The following is an 18,830-nucleotide window of genomic DNA, read 5'->3' as shown; positions in this document are numbered from 1 at the left end:
TCAATCTAATTTGATAGTATAGACAGAGCTTCACTTTAGAGAATTGTTTATGTGTGAATGGTTAATATGGAACCTAGGATTAGTAGGCATGTTATAGCCACTAAGCTCTAAACAATCACTGTGATATTTTAAAATCTAACAGCCATTTTATATACTTACAGTTATCAGACCTCCAGAAAACAAGCATACAGGAGGAGCTACAGACACCACCGGTCACCATGACACCACGAAGCATCTCTCGTACCAAATCCGTCCCCGATTCTATCAACATGATGTCCCCCGGCAAGCAACGTATGCTGCAGACTCGTTTACCACCAGCTACTCCCCTGTTTCGCAAGATACCTAAACGTTTGAGACTTGTGTACTTCTGGGCGAGTACGCGTGTTGTACAAAGACTTATAATGGTAAGGAAATAATTTATGGGTAAAATTTAAAATTGTGTTTTATAAATACATAAAACAATAATTTAAGTCTCCCTCTTACTAGAGACAAAGGTTTTATTGTCAAACAGTGTGTGTTTCTAATTCAAAGGGTTAATTGTGTTAACAAATTAGTTGCATATTTTACACTTTTATCAAAGTGTTTGACTATAGATTCGTTTTTTTTTAATGCCCTTTTATATATTATGAGTTCAGTTGACTAGATGATGTCACAGGTCACCTGGTAACCACCTACACATCTAAAAGTGTTCTAGCACAATCCAGATATGTACACTGGACATCAAGTTTTAATATGAGGAGACTTGTTCTACCACCTGAAGAGATTTTTATGGTTATCATCTCCATCTCCATAGTGGTTAATATGCTTGCATTCCAATCCCAAGGTCTAGGGTTCAATCCTGACCTAGTGCCAGGGTTGTAACTCATGACTCTTTCAACTCCATTTCCTAAGCCTCAAATGAGACTTAGTTTATAAGAACGATAAATTATGAAATAGTTTATCCATCCTGTAATTGGCGAGTTATTTGCTGTTGGACACGTATGAAATAATAAAAAACATTACTAATATATGGTTATTATTTACTGCACCACTGCCTTGACCACTTGCCATCTCCACATTACTGTTTCTATTGACCGTTCTGCAGGTCAGTACTGTTTTATGGATAATCTTCACGAGTCTGTTCGTGTACAAGTCCGGTCTGGTTGACCATCTCACCGAAATTAACCACGCCAACTACACTAAAGCTGACGTTTCACTTCCCACCAATAAAGGAGATGCAGGTTTTCCACAGGACAATTCCGCTCAACCCAATCAGGATGTTTTAAGACACAATGGAGATCGCAAGGATACGTCACTGGGAAAGTCACATGAGGGCGGTACAACACAGAATCTATTTTTGAAAGAGTATTCGGATGAGTTGTCGCCTCTTCAGTGGCCTACACTCTTTGGCTACTACAATAAAACTCTTAAAGGAAGGTAAGCTGATCAAACTATCATTTAAAACATACATGGAAATGTTTATATTTGTAATGTTTTTTAAGCAACAAAAGTAGTCCTGACCTTGCACATGAGGTTCTACTTCTCAACATATTTTTATTTATGGTCTATGCAACTGATCATTAGGGACCTTCAAGAAACATATTGTCACATGTTGGATAGCCTACAGTACACAACTTCATTCTCTTCTGTGGGAACTTTATGTCCCATCAACGAGTCACAATCAGCATCTTAATTAAGATGGGTAAAAACCTTGAAATTTTCTGTTATAACACCCAAATTTTCCCTTGTTGCCTCATAAATTTTAACTGTGTGTGTATTGCTTGTTAATTGAAAGACTTTGTTTCATTCGTTCCTAGGCAAGACATTATTCAGGAATATGTCACTGACCCATCTACAATAATATTAATATCTTAATTCTGAGTAGTAGCTAATTATCACTTCTTTCATTTCAGATATATAAGTTTATTACCACTAGAGCACATATTTATAAACATCGATCCCAAGGAAGCAATAGCAATGAGATCGGCTGGATCCCATCATTTACCTGACGACCTCCTTGATCCAGAAGGAGGCGAGGACTATGACTACCAAACACGTGCCTACAGGCTCCTGCAGGAATCACAGTGGGATTACTACGTGACCATGTCGTTAGGAGTGGCTAGCGGTGCTTCGCTCGTTATTCTTATTCTTCTACTTTGCAAGTGCGTATCATTGAAGCGGTTACGTAGACAACGGTACAAGAAGTGCCATCATGATGACATCATAAGGTCGGTTCAAAACGCTAATGAATCGGTGCCATTAGTACTACAGGGTCATAAACAGGTTAGTTGTTTTGTTTGATTTGTCACATTGTTCGTAATCACTTGAAAAAAATTAAATGACCTTACAGTAAAGTAATTTCACAGTAGCGTTTTGTCCAGCTAGCAGCCAGACTTCATCAGTTGATATGTTGTTACGTTACCAATTGACTCCTCTGACCTTATAGTAGCTAATGTACTAAGTTTAATTCTCATTTTAAACTCTTGTCTATCATCTTTCAGGATGTAGAATGTATTGTAAGTGAAGCTGGGTGGATTTTCAGCTCTTGTTTATCTGGTGAGATTAGGAGATGGGATCCAGCTACTGGTGATTGTATGCTGGTCATTGAAAGAAAGAGGTAATTAGTAGCAGTTTATCTTTTAATTTATGTAGGAAATAAATGTGGATTTCTTACTAACTGTTTAATGAAGATGGGGTTCCAGAGGTCCCAAGTTCTCCGAAATAAGTGAGTTTTCCTGATTTTTAATGCAAATCCCAGCCTTCCCGAAATAAGTTATTTTCTCCTGAAAATCTGGACGATTTAGGCCTAGCTTTAGAGAGGTTTTTTTTATCGAAGATAACTGTATATTTTAAAAATTAAACAACATTTTCCCAAAACAAACATGTATTTTACAGTTAACACTCTTGGCACTGTTTATAATGATGCCCAGTATTTAAACAAATGCACTGGTAACTGTAGAAAGAAAACAGTCTAATTGTGTTTAAAATGTTATCCATTTATTCTGGTGAGATCCTGCTAGCCACTTAAAATGGACCTGAAATGGATTTTCGATTTTTTTCATTTTAGAATGACGTTTTGGGGGCTATTAGGTGTTGCTAGAACGTATATTGTTACAAAATATAAATTCGCCCTTTTGGGGAAAGCCCCATTTGAAAATCAAAAAAATTCGCGGGTGACGTCACTTTGCGAATATATTCCTATCCCTCCAATGGACAATTTGCAGTTTTTTGGCTATAACTCTTGAAATCTTTGGAGTATTGTCTAAAAAATGCTTGTGCTTTTGCAGAAACATATTTAGAATTTTTTTATATAAAATTATTACCGTATAAACGGTTATTTATCGAGTAAATGACGATTTAAAATCTCCAAATCGACGGGTTTTTTCTGGCAATACCGACGTTAGCCTGGCAACGTTGTCCATGATACAGCGCCGTGTGCAATGATGCGTATCCATATTTTTCGGTTCGTGTATTTTCAAAAATAGAATTTTGTATATCGTTCGTAATTTAAATGTGTTAGTTTCTTTAGTTTTTAGTTTAGCAGAATTAAATTAGTAATATGAGATGGTAATTTATTTGTCACGAATAAGGCAGTTCGAAAACGAATTTGATTCATATTTTACTTTGGCTTGACAATGAGCAGCAAGTTGTTGATATCGCTTTGGATGCACATGAAACGGAGCCTAGCATGGGTGGGTGGAGGATCGACTCCGCGCGCTGGGCCCTAGGCCTAGTAAAGGTTTGGGAGGTAGGCCTTCTAAATTCGGGTTTTAGAACAAAGTACATTTTAGGGCACTAAATTTCAACAACATTATATATTGAATAAATTAGTATTAGTGTCAGCGCTTCGCGTATCTTTCCTGGCCGTCGATCATTCACGGACTATCGGGCGGCATACACGCTCTCGATCGTCGTGTGTATATGTGACGTCGTGAATATAGATGCTCCCGACGGCCGTTGAAATAGAATATTGCAATGGCGTGAGTAATTTTCGCTAATTTACCAAGGTATCTTAAAATTTTTTTTTTTTTTTTTCTCAAAATACTATACATTTTGTTTTTATTTGTATGGGTTTGTGTTAATTTGATACATTTAAATAACATGTGTGAATTTCTTGAAAATCGAAAGTCCATTTCAGGTCCATTTTAAAGAAAAAAAATATTTGTGAATGAAGTTTTCATGATAATTTAACTCCACTGCTTTTTCCTTTCAGCAAACCAAAAAATCGAATTGGTCATACATGTCCCTGCTATGACTCGTACCCAACACCTAGTGTAGGTTATACACATACACCGAGAAGACGACTGTCCTCCGCACCAGATAAACAGTCTATGTATTGCCAGACTTGGAAAGATGTCCTAGACAACCAACCAGATCTTACTGAAAGCATCAGGACAAATTTTGGAGAACCTGTTAAATCTGAATATTCAGAAGATTTATATGGCAGCGCTCTTGAGTGCGGAGGTGGTGGAGATGCAGGACCTCAACCATCTCCTTCTGGTGGCTACTGCTTTAACCAAAGATTTCATTCCTATTATAAAACCCATCCAACCAGTCCCAAAGACAGTGCAGCCAAAGGCTTCCCACGACCACACAACATGCCATCCAGTATATATGGATCTCACACCATTACGCAGCCACAACCGAATCCTCCTTTTGTGCCTGGACATAACCGTAGTAGATCTACAGGTGTTTTAAAAATTGACACTGTGAGTCAGCCTCTGCGATCGCCGCGGAATGTCTCTTTCGAGGATCAAAGGCCAGATCATGAGCATGTGTTTGATCGTGGAGGAGTGTCTGGTGGTTCACCTGAGATGCAACTGGTGCCACCAATATGGTGCTTAGCATGTAACGATACTGTTATTGCTGCAGGTTGCAGTAATGGTAGAGTAGAGGTAGGTTTTTTTTAAAGAATCATAATTTTATTAATCATATGTTTGTATCATTTTACGTGCAAGGCATGAACAAAATGCGTAATACAAAGTAGAGCAAAATAGATAAATAAATGAATGACTTTGGTTGGATTTTGACTGTTTCTTGAAGGAGATAAACGGCTAAGGTCTGTAATTATATATATAATTTTGTATACAAATTTCAACTTTAAAGTTATTTAAAATTCTATCCGCTAGATTAGAAGGTTTAAACTAGCTTACAGCACAGTAAATTGAACATACCTTAATTTGAATTTTTGATATGTAGTACATGTACTGTAAACTATCTAATCTAGTAATGTACCAACACATATGAAATTTTATTCTATCCACTGGTTATCTTTTTCAAAATATACTAATTAGTTATTCAAATTAGTTTTTGTGAAAATTCCCTGTTAAGAATAGTAGCACCAACATTGCCAATAGTTTTGTTTATGTTTTTTATGTTTTTTTCTTTCATTTAGATATGGGATGCTGGCAATGGTTCATTACTCTGTTATTTTGAGTCTTCATCATCTGGGGTCTCTGCTATGTGTATATATGGTAACATGTATGTATTTTATTTTTTATTTTTCTTGACAACCCCATCATTTTTTTACTGATTACTAGAGCTAGCATTTTTGTCTTTTTTCAAGTGCCTGCCTGAAAAATGTATCAAGCAAGTTTAGTTTTCTTATATGGAAAGGACTGCTTGATCTAAGATTTCAGAAAACATTTATTTTTGACAAATACTTACCGCATATCCCCAGGTATAATCCCATTATAGACTTTTGGTCTGAGTGTAGGCCTCTCTCTAGCCAATTCAGATGAGTTTTTACAAGAAATGCTTACCAATCAATTTCTATTCCTGAACCAGGGTTTCCCTGGGTATAGTCCCATCCACCCCGCCAATAGTGGGGTGGGATTATACCAGAGGATATAGGGTAAAGCAAAATCATAGTTTAGATCAGTTAAGATGATTATTTTGCAAATCATGTTTGGTAAATCTAATCCTATTGCCACCTTTGTGATATTATTGATTTTATATTTAATTTTCATAGGCTTGTTGTAGCTAGGTTAGATGGTACGTTAGATTTCTTACACCTTGTAAATAGCAGTTCAACTTATGTACAAGATTTCACAGATTCCTATGAAAATAAAGGTAAGATCTCATTAAAGCTCTGTCTACACTATCAAACTAGTTTGACAAAAAAGTGTGATGTGCCCAAATATGGTAGTGATATGCTTAAATATGGTAGTGATATGACATCATCGTGTTGATATATATACTATACTGTACTATTTGTTTGTTTACAGGGTCTTTTAACCGACATTTTGTAGAGAATGAGTATTTTTCTGGGTCAATGTGGGAATGTCACCGTGTTTGTCAAATGCGAGCTCATCAGCAACTGATAAATGAAGTGGTCATATTGACTGGTCAGGTGGTCACAGCTAGTGATGACCACACACTTAAGGTACAGTATGTTTAGTTATATGTTTCAGAAGATCTATACATTTTATACTCAGGCCCTGGGATGACAATACTCGGCCAAATATGTATCAGATCAATCTATATAGGGCCAATATCTATAAAAACTAAAATCACAACTAGAAGAAAACTTAATTATTGCAATAACTACCTTATGTATATTTTTGATTGGTTAATAATTATAACTGTATGTATTTTTATCATTTAAAAAAAATATAAAAAATACACTAAACTATTTTAATTTTTTATAGGTTTTTCGCCTTGAAGATTGTTTGTATTTATCAACATTAAGGGGACATACAGGTGCAGTAACCGTGGTAACAGTGGATAAGGTAAATTATTTATTGATAAATTGTATCTAAAAATCTCTCCTGAAAACCTATTTCAATAGCTATTCTTTTCATATTGCGCCGTGAGACTTCGTTAAAGAGCGCTTTTTAAATGTTGGATATTATTATTATTATCTACATATTTCTATAATTTTTTTTAGTCGTGTTCACACACCATAGCGAGTGGTTCAGCCGATGGTACTGTCCGTGTTTGGGACTTATTGAAATGTGACCCCATTTATGTTCTGAATGGTCACATTAGCTCTGTGCTCTCTGTGTGTTGTTCGGATGACTATGTTGTCAGTATAGGCTCCGATGACAGACTGTGTGTTTGGAAGAAGACAACTCGAGGACGATTGATACATATTATACAACTCGTAAGATATTTTTTATTTTACTATGGGTAAATCACAATTTGATTATTTTATTTTCAGTAGTATATCTGAGTTCAGTGTTGTGTGGTACAATAACAACCTCCATTTTCATGTTGTACCATGTATCTATGCAGCTGTTGAGTGCAAAAGTCATTCTCCACACACTCAGAAACATATGTAACAGAATGTCTGTTAGATTTAATCACTTTATACTCATATGGTGCGTCATGTAAATGAAATGTCACTGTTTAACAAAGGCTACTTTATTTTTACTTTATTTATTTTAAATATTTTTCTTTTTAATAGGACTCTGGTTGTGGCAGCAGTGTTATCACATTAGCAGATAAAATAATGGTTACAGGGGGCAAGGTAAATTCTTAATTTTCAATTATTAAGGGGACATCTTTAAGCTCTTCAAACTAGTTTTACAAAAAATGGTATTGATATTCCCAAATATGGTAGTGATATGACATCATCATGTCCATATATGGGCACATCACTTTTTTTTTTTACATAAAGTTTGATAGTGTAGACAAGGCTTTAGGACCCAACAAAGTTTCCTAAAAGAAGAGGTTCCACTTTAGTTGCAATAAATTCCAAACGTAAATGATAATAATACTTTAAACTAGTTAAACTTATTCGTCACAATTTTATTTTAGGGGTGTCTTGTGGTTTGGGATATATCGTCAGGTGAGCCGCTCCGCAAGGTAGACATGGGTAGCACGTACCTAACCGTCAATCAAATTACAGCCATTGATCACAGTTCAATTGTGTGTGATTGCGGAGAAGAGTTGAGGGTAATTGCATTTCCACCACAGCTACGCAAGGATGAATGAAGCCAGTTACTGGTGGGCTAAGAAGATAAGAACAATCACAACGAAACCCGAGAGCCTACAGTAGGGACTTTTATATTTGAGTGAACATGATATATGAACGTTTAGATTAAGTGGACATTTACGTTGACGTGCTATTGAACGTATGTCGTAATGACCTTGGGACCATCTGACCTTGTAATCTCTAGTAGGGCTTGTCCATGTGGAGCTACTCCACCTCGCTGGACCGGTGGAAGTGCACAGGCTTAGGCCAGGCTAAGTGTGTAGCTTAGGCCTAGCCTAGACCCAGGCCATAACCCATAACCCTATAAAAATAAATAATTCACAGTTTGCGAATATAATTTTACGGACATTCACTTTACTACATTCTCAGAAAATCATCGTCTCCATCATGAATTTGATAAACTTTTGCAGTGTCATGACATTATGCGTCCACTCGTATTCACAGTCACAGCGAAGGCCAAAATGCCACTGAACAAGTGCTAAAATTTGCCAGTCGCCTAGCGCATGCGCAAATCATAACAATTACGTAATAGGGTAGCAAAGAAAATCTAAAAGTTCCTATTATGCATGAAGATGCCTTGAAGGTACTCCGTGTCTTTGGCGCCTGAATAGCAAGTAAAAAAAAAGTGCATTATTATATACAAATACGCCTAAACAGATATGCAACTGTTTATTAGACAACTATGCATTTTAAAATACTGGTGGATAATGAATATACAAATAATGAGTGGAATGGAGAGAATATTCAAAGATGTGGATGGAACAAAAAAAAACATATGTATCTCGTCTGATACATTTTTTAGTAGGTTGCCAAGTTGCCCTATTTTTTTAACCTTTTTTTCTACGCAACAATACTTTTAAAACAAGAAAAAGCTGTAAAAACTAAAAAAGCACAACTCTTCTTAAATAAATAAACAAATTATTTTGTTATTTGGTTTGTTTGATCATGTTTTTTTTAATGATGTGGTACATGATAAGTTGATTCAGTTTTAGCTTCGAGTTCCAATTAGCTTTTGATTTAAAATTGTAAATCATTCCCTATGCGTGTAGTACCCCTTTCACACCAAAACTCTGCAGTGATCTCCGGAGACACCCATTCACACCAACCTAGCAACCCTGGTGTTTTGAACTACGGAGTCGTTTGATTTTACCCTTCAAATCAAAACACCGGGGCGTCAACTGCAGAGTGTCTCCGAGAGGAAGTTTTGCTTTTTCATGTGGAAGGGGTATAGTAAATGTTTAATTTTGTTGTTTTGACGTTGGAATTCTGATGTGGAGTTCGCTAATCGCATTGCTTGTGTCCTAGGAAAGACACGTACATTTGCCTCTATCCATCCAGGTGTGCAAAAATTACTAGCTGCTTCTTTATGAAAGTCCGTATCCATACGAGGAGTCCGTATCCATACGAGGTGTCCACATACGTCCAAAACGCCAGCGTATATTATATTATTACTAGATCTTCCCTTCATTTGTTGATACATCTGTGTAATCAAAATTTCAGTAGTAATTTCGAATAGATGACAACTGCCATTTTATATTTGTTTGAAAAAAAAATGTGTTGAATTGTGTGAGTAGTGATAGAGAGTATTTTCATTTTAAGAATTGTTTTTAGCATATCATTTTTATCGCCAAATATGTTATACAGTACGTACATTGTTAATTTAGCAGCTGGGCATTAATTTTTGTTTGAAATTCAATTCTAATCAAAACTGAATTGTGTCAAAATAAATGTAAGAAATGTTTATTTAATCATAAAATTTGAATTTGTTATCCATGATAATATTGGCCAAATATTGAGATTTGTAACAAATGCAATTAAATAAGTATAACGAAAAAATTTGGAGGCAACGCAAGTGAGTTGACCAATCACAGGCGACAGTTTTAGATAAGTCATCGCGTCCTGATTGGTTAAGTTACTTATGGTGGGCTTGCGTTGCGTCCAAGTATCTAGCTTTAGAAATAAGCTATACCATGGTGATATGTAACTGATGAAATTCGTATAAATTGATCTGATTATTGTAAATATATTTTATAAATAAAATGTATGGTCACGTTAAATCAATTGGAATGCGTCTTTCTATGTAACAAATATTACTGACAATAGAATTACATTAGTTTGCGTTTGAGCGCAGCTATATTCATAAGCAAACCAAGTATAATACTGTATTACTATTAACAGTCTGTACCCGATTATCAGTGCTGTATCGGTGCTGTATCTCCATATACTACGATATTTGCCCAGTATCAGTCATATTTGGTAACACAGCATCTCATGTGTATCACAGTGGTACCTGTATCATGTAATGAGATGATACTTGGAGATACTTGTGAAACACATGCGATGTTGTATTACCAAATATTTCTATGATACTGGAGAAATCTACGTACAGTACATTAAACACATTTTACGTCTATACTATCATACACACGTAACCAGTGACTTGTCGCTCAGCACTAATGCATACTTCAAAAGATACCGCCCGATTATGTAATGTTTAAAACTTATTAGGCCTACAGTTCAACAAAAACTGAATTAAAATTCGCTTTCGATCAATTTAACCACAACATTTCGACTACTATTATGATTTTTTCTCCTCCTCTTTCGTCTTGTAAAACTGTACCTCTGATTTTGGTATAATATGCTACATCAATTTGTATTAATAATCGTTGTTTAATTTATCTGTCAAGTAATTTGCATGAATCAAATTAATTACCATAACACATCACAACAAACGTCACGCGTGGAACTTTCAATTTACTTACACAAACATCAATTAGAGATAAAAGATGCTTCCAAACTTTTAAAGTAAACGTCGTTCAATGATGTATAATGATAAGGTAAGTATTTGAAAGTCTACAAGGGATTGTCGACCTGTGTGTTTCTAAATAGTAATTTAGTTATGAAATTAGAGTATACAAAATCAAAAGATCACGTTGTCTTATGGGAATACTAAAACAAACACTGGTAATTATCAATGAAGTATTAATTGCCTTTTTGTTGAGTATAAAAACTGTAGGCCTAGAGATTTGCGAAATCATTTATACTTTATCTTAACGCACCGACAACTGCAGCTTGTCTTCTGTTGCACCGTTCGACAAAACACAAGGTAGGCCAGCTTAATATTCTAATAATGTGTATAGGGATTTAGAGTTCTGCTTTCAAGCTTCCACCATGTCAAACTATAACTGAGATTTTAAAGGTTTCTTTTCACATTTCTAAAATTGATAATCTAAGTTTGGTAACTTTTCTTTTAAAAGCCTCCCTGTAAATGTTTTGTTGTTGAATGTGCCATATTGATGTTCCATAATTTAACTGAAAAAACTATAACTTAAAGTCTTTTATAGGCCTAAGTGAAAACATTATTTGTTTGGGTTTTTTTTCTGCGGAAGTGATTATATTTATTAAAGCTACAAAATGGCCTATTTAAAATCTGATTTTATTAATCTTTTTTTTCATGTTTTTTGGGGACAATACATCTTTAATCACTGTCACTGTTTAACGTCAACGGCAATAATAGTTTCGTTTGTTTTTAGAAACATGAAAGTTACAATTGTAGTTCTGCTTGTTGCCGCTGTTGCCCTTTGTTTTGCGCATGCTCAGCCGTACAGATCTGATGGTAAGTTATATTCGTTTAATATTATTAAAATTCGATTTTCATGGTGTTTTTTAATGTAAAATTGTTAATTATTAGATAAATTAAGATGCGGCTAAAGTCTGTTTACTTATAAATTACTGTATTTTGCTGTTGCTCTGTGTATAATTTTGTGCATCGCTTTTTTTGTATTGTTCAAGTTAAACTGATCGAAATGCACTTTCTTAAATAAATTGTTGTATAGTTTTGTTTTATATTTTAAATTTGTAATTGTCGCCTTCTACATAAATTAAGATGAAGAAAATTATGTTTACTTATAAATTACTTTATTTTATGCTGTTGCTCTGTATATAATTTTGTGCATCGCTTTTTGTGTAAAAATCTTCAAGTTAAACCGATCGATATGCACTTGCTTAAATATTTTTTATTTATATATCAAAATATCATTTAACTTATTTAACAACATAAAAGTCATTTGATTATTTGCAGATCGCCAAAAAAGAGGAATGTTGAATGGAGAAGCAATGACAATGACGGATGAAAGTAAGTATACATCATCTTTACTAAGATTATCATTTTTGTAATAGCATGGAGAAATAATTATTTCTCCATGGTAATAGTGATATAAATGTATTACCCTAGAGAAAAAAACACCCCAAATAACTGGAAAAATAAATCGGCAAATCTGAAATTATCTCTTGATATTTGATTGAAATAGTTAAACATTAGTTGTCTAATTATTTTTTTGTTATAGTAACGGAGAACAAGCGAGGCTGCAGAAGACCTTGTCAAACAACAAAAGATTGTGGCTACTACACTTACTGCATGAATTCATGCTGCAGTCGCTTCAAATTCAGTGGAATGTACATGTAAACCACCTAGTTAATGTACATTATTAATTTCGTCAGAGCATGCTTCAATGAACACTATGCTACATTTGACACGTGATCTGGTGTAAAACTTGTAGCGAGTACGACGCGCGCGTACCGGATGTAAGTACGACAACGACAGCAGCAGAGAGACGTGACAAGCTAAAAGCAATTCTATTTGTTATCTAAGCAAGGAGGACTTACTCAATTTCTTCATTTTTATAGTTTTGGCGTTTCTACTGATTATTTTAAATTGTAGTTTAAATATAACTATTATTTTATACCAAGAATTGATGTTCGGTTAAATAGGCCTTATAGACCTTAGCGGATAACATAATCTTATTGGAATTTATTCAAATTCTGATGGTGAGTCAGATGGTGAGTCCAAAGCACATGCACAGCACATCGTCGTACCACAGCGAGACAGGCACATGTTTCCTGGTGGTGCGACATTTAAAGCTAGGCTCGGCTGGTATGGTATAGGCCTCAGTTAAAATGATTGTTTTTTCATTAAATTACTATGTTATTAGGCTTATATTGTGATAATTCAATTTTAACTATAGATCAATAGCTATTGTTTATTTAAAAACGGTAGTAAGTAATATGATAAAAATAACTCGTGTGACATTCACATGACACGCAATGATTATACTAGTTTTATATCTTCCTTTATTATGGTGTCTAATAGGTTACTGGAACAATCGAAAATGTTTCCTCAAATTTCACTAAAATCAGGCCCCATTTAGTGTTCATGAGTATATCCCCATCCGTGTCTGAAATGTTAATTTCACTTTCAGTCTCTAATAAAATACAAATCGATTGCTCTGACAATTTAAGAGTGTCATGTTTATTATATCCTGCTTTTTATTTTGTTTATACTTTTTAAATAATTTAACAGTTTCGTATTGGTCACGAGTGTTATATTAGGACGTTTCGGTTGTTACCATTCTATATAACCGTCTGCTAGAGAAATCTTACTCTAATTTTTTTTAAATTTATATGGAAAATGTTACCATATTTAATGAGGGTGATCCATCCAGCAATTGCTGATCATTAGGGACCCTCAGAGGTTCACAAGACAAACATATACACAAGATGCTCTACATAAACAAAAAAAAGGTTTTATTACAAGTCTTTGGGAGTGGAGTTGTAATTTTGTCCTTAGAAAAAATCCTGACATGTGACGGGACTTGAACTCAGGACCCTTGGAGTGGTAGCCAAGCATCATAACCACCAAGCCACAACTCCACTCAAATTAATAAGGCAAGTTTTTTCAATGTTTCGCGTTGATAATATCAGCCTTCACATCTAGGCCTATTGAATACCGTACTTTGACTGTGATTGATAAGGCATGCATGTAATAATTGTTATTACTCCCATCTTTAAATGAATGAACAGATTATAGATTGTGCGAAAAAAGTATAAGCTTATGTACCTACGAAAGGGGTTGCGAATGTGCTAAAAATAACCCATTACCTACAACATTGTTTTTCTGTTATGTATAACGACGTATACAAATAATTATAATACTATAGGCCTATGACTGAAATATAACTGAAAAAGGTTTTTAAAAATAAATTATAATCCGTATGACGCCTTTTCTACATCAAAACTGCGAATCATAGGAATAGATAAAAATAATGAGTTCATAAACTGAATGATTTGAACCGTCCGGATGGAAAACTACTGAAGGAACTTAGGTAAATACTCTACCATTGACATAGACTTCGGAAAACAACGTCAGTCAAAACAATTAACATTGAAGCCTGTCTGTTAACCTTGGTGAACAATTACATCCTTTCATTATCAACACATTAGACACATTTAGATTAATTGGTGTTGCTGATAAAAGAGGCCTATTAAAACGCTATTAATTGTTTCCAAAGTCAAAGTTTTAATTGTCAAATCAGTCGAGTACGTGACTCTGATAGTCTGCTGAACTTGTTTTAATAGTGGTTATGAAATTATTTATAGATGTTAAACGATGTAGTACTGTAGTATATGTGTAGTAAAATATGAAATAATTATTTTAATTCAATTGAGTGGCACCTGACTAACAAACATTTCTCTAAAAATGGTCAAACACAGAATTTGACAATTCGCTACAAAAGCCAGTCAGACTCATGTTATATAGTGAGAAAGTGTCAGTTCGGTATACGAATTGGATACATTTTGATATAGCGGGCAAATAAAAATATGAAGCCGAATATGCACCAAAAATTAAAAGAGATTATAATTATATACATTTTCCATGCGTTTTTTTCCTCATAATTTGTTTTTCTACAACTGTGTACAACCGAATAGGAATTTTGGGTAATTTGAACAACTGTATCCCCATTGATAAAAGAAAAGTGCTTATTTAAAAAAAAATGGTGTAGCACTAAAAAAATGGCAACAATTATAAAACATATAGGGAACTTATACGTCAGTGTGTTTTATATACACTATTTTATTGCTGAATGGTTATGCATTCTACACTTATAGTACCTTGCTATAATTTCACGTGATGATGACGTGACGTCATGTCATTTCCTTAATTCTACCAATGAAGAGCCAGTGTTATTAAACTACTTTACACACTCCTCCATTGACAATCGCCGGTAAGTTGTAGTACCTCGCAGGCGCATCGTAAGCTGCCGGTGCAATTTAGTCAGTAGCATCAGATATTCTTGCAGATTCGGTAACTAAAGATCACAGATCCGGTTTTGATGTTCCTCTGAATAATAGGTAAGATTTTATTTTAATAATATTACATATTTTAGAATTGGACAACTTTAGAACTGATAGGCTACTCAGATCTTAGCACTCGATTTCACTCGTACAGTGTTCTATTCAGTACTTAAAACTCGATTATACACACGAGAAAGTTTAACTAAGAAATACATTACTATGATATTGTTTACGCCTCTGTGGAGAGGTTTTGATAAAAAAAGACGCTTCATGAATTATTTCCTTTACGGATGTACAAAGCATAAACAAACACAATGCCAATTTCTTATCTTTCTATTAAATTTAAAAACAATAATTTGCTTTCAATGGTATAAACCAATTAAACTTAACTTTCACCTGTGTTCTTGATTAAATATAGGCTTACTTTTACTTTCGTCTGTCTTAGATTTTTCCATGAATTTTGACACGAAGATTTGACGAGAATAGTATACACGTCTTGCTAAATACTTAACATGTAGGCCTCCCTATAATTCATCTCTATAAATGTAATTATGATTTAAAAAAATTCACTATGACAAATACTTACATGTTAAAAAAATTACTTAGCAAGGCCTAGTAGCTTTTGTTTGTTTGTTATTATTTATTTATACATGAATGAAATAAGTTAAAAAAGTAGGCCCTACAGTTGGCACTTATTAATATATATTTCTTTGTTTTTTCAGGCGACAATGGCGGAAACATCAAATGAAACTGTCCTGTCGCCATGGATATGTACTTTTCCTGACTTCACTCGGACTAAACTTGCGACAAACGCCTCATACGTTTATAGCTATCTATCCATTATTGCTATTTTATCGTTTCTGATTATCATCACGAATTCTATTATACTAATAGCTATGATATTAAACAAGAAACTACATAGATCAAGATACGTTCTGATATTTAATCTGTGTATATCTGATTTGTTGGTTGGATTGCTTTTCCCGGTTGTCGTCTGGGGTGGAGCCGGCGTTGGAGATATCCTCGGGAGTATTGTCTCGTTTGTTTCTATGCTCACAATCCTGTCTATAGCGATTGAACGATTCTTAAAGATAGTGTTGTGTCCGTATAGTAAGAAACTAGCAACGTCTCGGCAACTGATAGCGGTCTGTGGTGGCATCTGGCTATTGTCTGCAGTACTGTTCTTCTCTGTTATAGACAAACCGGCGGCTTATGGCTATCTCTACCACTTTATCATTCCAGTCCTTTTATTTATTATTCTGGTAGTCATCATCGTACTCTATCTTTTGATATTCATGAATGTTAACAAACAAGAGGTATCACAATCACAACGATCAACAATAAAACGCGGCAAGTTTATAAAATCAAAAAGAGTTCTCGAAGGTTTTGTTATGATTGTAGCTCTTTACATCTGCTGTTATCTACCATGGGGCGTGGAATCTTTCAGAATCGGAATCCTGATGGCAAGAAATGAGCAAGATATCTGCTGGAGGGGAACCATTCCGTTATATTTTACTATCTGCATCGGTATTATGAACGCGGTATTAAATCCATTCATTTACTGGAGACGTCTACCTGATTTTGGTGACAGCGTCAAAGCGCTGTTTAAATGCTGTTGTGGAAAATACGATTCTAAAGATTTCGAAAACAACGATTCTTCAACTACTCTTGCAAGACAAAACTCTAGACTTTCAAATTACACCAAAGAAAATACAATTAAACATAACAACTGAAATATTATTGATTAATTGTTATCAAACTTACTCGTCATAACCGGTCTCGCACGCTTGACAAGCGCATGACACGAGGACTCGCTTACATGTTTTGGACATAGATATTGGTTTTGGAAACACCAGAAAGTCCTCATTGACTCGCATAAAAACAATTTGAACAATGCCGAGTATGTGTATAATTGTAAATATTAGTTATTAATAATAATGTGATAGGCCTACCATGTTGCTATTTCAATATTTCCTCACATTTACCTAAGTTTTACTGCACTTTTTCAATGTCTTTAAGTTTTTAAGCTTTCAAATAGCTTCGAACAATATTGTAACAATCATTGAAACCCATGCCTACGATTTATTGAATAACCCAATGGTTCGATAATTAATACAGTATCATTTCATCATTTGGGCCACCCTATTAAGGACACACTCCTTTTCAAGAGTTTCTCTCTAAGATAGGAAATTACACGTTTTAACATTAGGCCTAAATAACCCCAATTCAGAAGACACCGTATTTAATATGATGTTCTATTGATCCATTTCTCCTTGAAAACAATAATGTATATACGTATTGTATCCAATGATACGGATATTTGTGCAAATTAATCGTAATTATATATAACAGGTATGATGCGTCCCCAGAGTAGTATCATTGTAATTTTGTACATAGAGGAACCGGTGATACGTTACGAGAACGCCGCTTTGCATTAGTACATGTGTTTTAAGTGCTTTCTTGTAGGCTTGAGCAGATATAAATTGTTTCCATGTCCTTTATACATCTGTAGCCTACTTGCCAATTGAATTAATATCTTTATACAACCAAATTACCTTGTACTTCTTTTTCATCTGACCGATTTTCATATCGGGTTAAAAGTACGATTGAATTCGGAGATTTTATATTATCTATGCGATTATTTCGGTAATAGCCAACAAAAGAAAATGATTAAGAAGAATTATGACATTAGAATAATTATAATTATTATCTTTAGAATATTGTTATGTAGGCTGTAAATAAAATAGATATATTGATTGGCCCTTGTAATTCAATTAACTTTCTCATAGGTTACTCTCAGAAAAGGTGGAAACCGTAATTATTTATGACACAGTCATATCAACAGTTAATGTTCATATCATATAATTCGACAAATAAAATAAAGTTACCTACTATAAAAGCTTCTTGATTATTATTTTCTGTGACAGAAACAGTTACGGTATCATGAAAACACGTCAACACGTACGACTAAATAGGCCTATTTCGTTTGAAAATCGACATAGCCATATGCAAATCTCATTACATAATATTGTTAATGAGATTATAATACTAATAGTCTAGTCCTATATTAACAATTTGAAACGTGACACTGTAAACAGTAAAGCATTTGTTTTGAGTCCGCCAAGAAAATTCGCAATACATCCTCATCCTTGTTATGTGGGTGTGATGAAAATGGATTTGCAGAAATTTTAAGTTCAAGTTGGAAACACAATTCATTGATTGTTTGACATTAATCTACGATAAAAATCTACAATTTTTGTACTGAACCACAACCATATGTTGATTATCTGATTGTCTTTAGGCCTATAGACAAACAATTAAAACAAAATACAACGTAGTACTTCATTGTCGAACACTGCGTGTAGTGTATTAAGTATAGGCCTATAGTATTATGTCAAACGATATAAGGAGGCTATACACACACAGTAGTATTGTAAGAACAATGGATATGAATTATAGTTTATGAACGGAAGACGGATGGAAGTCGTTCGATCTATAATGCATTGTTGACCATCACCTTAGATTTCATAAGCTTCATACAAGGATGTAAACGTAAAATATTACGTTCAATAAGTTAATTGAAAAAGAGCATTACACAGTCGATACATCAATTCATATACTAAATGATCAATAGATAAGTCGAAATCAAGTGTCAAGTCAATTGTCTAACCACTACACCATACTGGCGGACCTCGGATTTAAAAATAGTAGAAAGCTCTAATGGGTTGTTTGGTGTGAGTGGGTAGGGGGTGATGGTACAGCGCCTTCTAATACGACGTTT

General features: G+C 34.4%; 3 protein-coding genes and 1 long non-coding RNA gene across 5 annotated transcripts in view; 3 read left to right on the top strand and 1 right to left on the bottom strand.

Annotated features, from left to right (window-relative positions):
• The window catches only part of LOC144841591 (sterol regulatory element-binding protein cleavage-activating protein-like), a 64,595-nt gene extending 54,616 nt beyond the window's left edge, over positions 1–9,979 (top strand). For both annotated transcript variants that reach the window (XM_078698024.1, XM_078698023.1), the window contains exons 13-24: positions 162–404; positions 1,085–1,416; positions 1,893–2,262; positions 2,481–2,596; positions 4,193–4,874; positions 5,375–5,460; positions 5,951–6,051; positions 6,207–6,364; positions 6,630–6,710; positions 6,869–7,084; positions 7,388–7,450; positions 7,741–9,979. In XM_078698024.1, coding sequence (XP_078554150.1) covers positions 162–404; positions 1,085–1,416; positions 1,893–2,262; positions 2,481–2,596; positions 4,193–4,874; positions 5,375–5,460; positions 5,951–6,051; positions 6,207–6,364; positions 6,630–6,710; positions 6,869–7,084; positions 7,388–7,450; positions 7,741–7,917 — 2,625 coding nt within the window. In that variant the 3' untranslated portion in view covers positions 7,918–9,979. The remainder of the gene's footprint in view (positions 1–161; positions 405–1,084; positions 1,417–1,892; positions 2,263–2,480; positions 2,597–4,192; positions 4,875–5,374; positions 5,461–5,950; positions 6,052–6,206; positions 6,365–6,629; positions 6,711–6,868; positions 7,085–7,387; positions 7,451–7,740) is intronic.
• Positions 1–10,478, bottom strand: part of LOC144841618 (uncharacterized) — a 136,042-nt gene extending 125,564 nt beyond the window's left edge. The window contains exon 1 of the mRNA XM_078698066.1: positions 10,469–10,478. The gene's annotated coding sequence lies outside the window, so the exon portion shown is untranslated. The remainder of the gene's footprint in view (positions 1–10,468) is intronic.
• Positions 10,479–10,952: 474 nt separating this feature from the next.
• Positions 10,953–13,171, top strand: LOC144841385 (uncharacterized). Its single transcript, XR_013612023.1, has 4 exons — positions 10,953–11,024; positions 11,452–11,534; positions 12,000–12,053; positions 12,265–13,171. It is a non-coding gene; the product is annotated as an uncharacterized LOC144841385 (long non-coding RNA).
• Positions 13,172–14,950: 1,779 nt separating this feature from the next.
• LOC144841384 (adenosine receptor A3-like) lies at positions 14,951–18,103 on the top strand. Its single transcript, XM_078697704.1, has 2 exons — positions 14,951–15,106; positions 15,772–18,103. Exon 2 carries the CDS (start codon positions 15,778–15,780, stop codon positions 16,780–16,782), a length of 1,005 nt encoding a protein of 334 aa, XP_078553830.1. The 5' UTR covers positions 14,951–15,106; positions 15,772–15,777; the 3' UTR covers positions 16,783–18,103.
• Positions 18,104–18,830: the final 727 nt, after the last annotated feature.

This window comes from Antedon bifida, chromosome 4, assembly GCF_963402885.1.
Source record: "Antedon bifida chromosome 4, ecAntBifi1.1, whole genome shotgun sequence".
Lineage (NCBI taxonomy): Eukaryota > Metazoa > Echinodermata > Crinoidea > Comatulida > Antedonidae > Antedon > Antedon bifida.
Note: the sequence above shows the minus strand (reverse complement) of the source record. Positions and strands in the feature narration are given on the sequence as shown.

Excerpts from the sequence above, each read along its gene's own strand:
- LOC144841384 (XM_078697704.1), top strand. The coding sequence starts at position 15,778 with ATGGCGGAAACATCAAATGAAACTGTCCTGTCGCCATGGATATGTACT.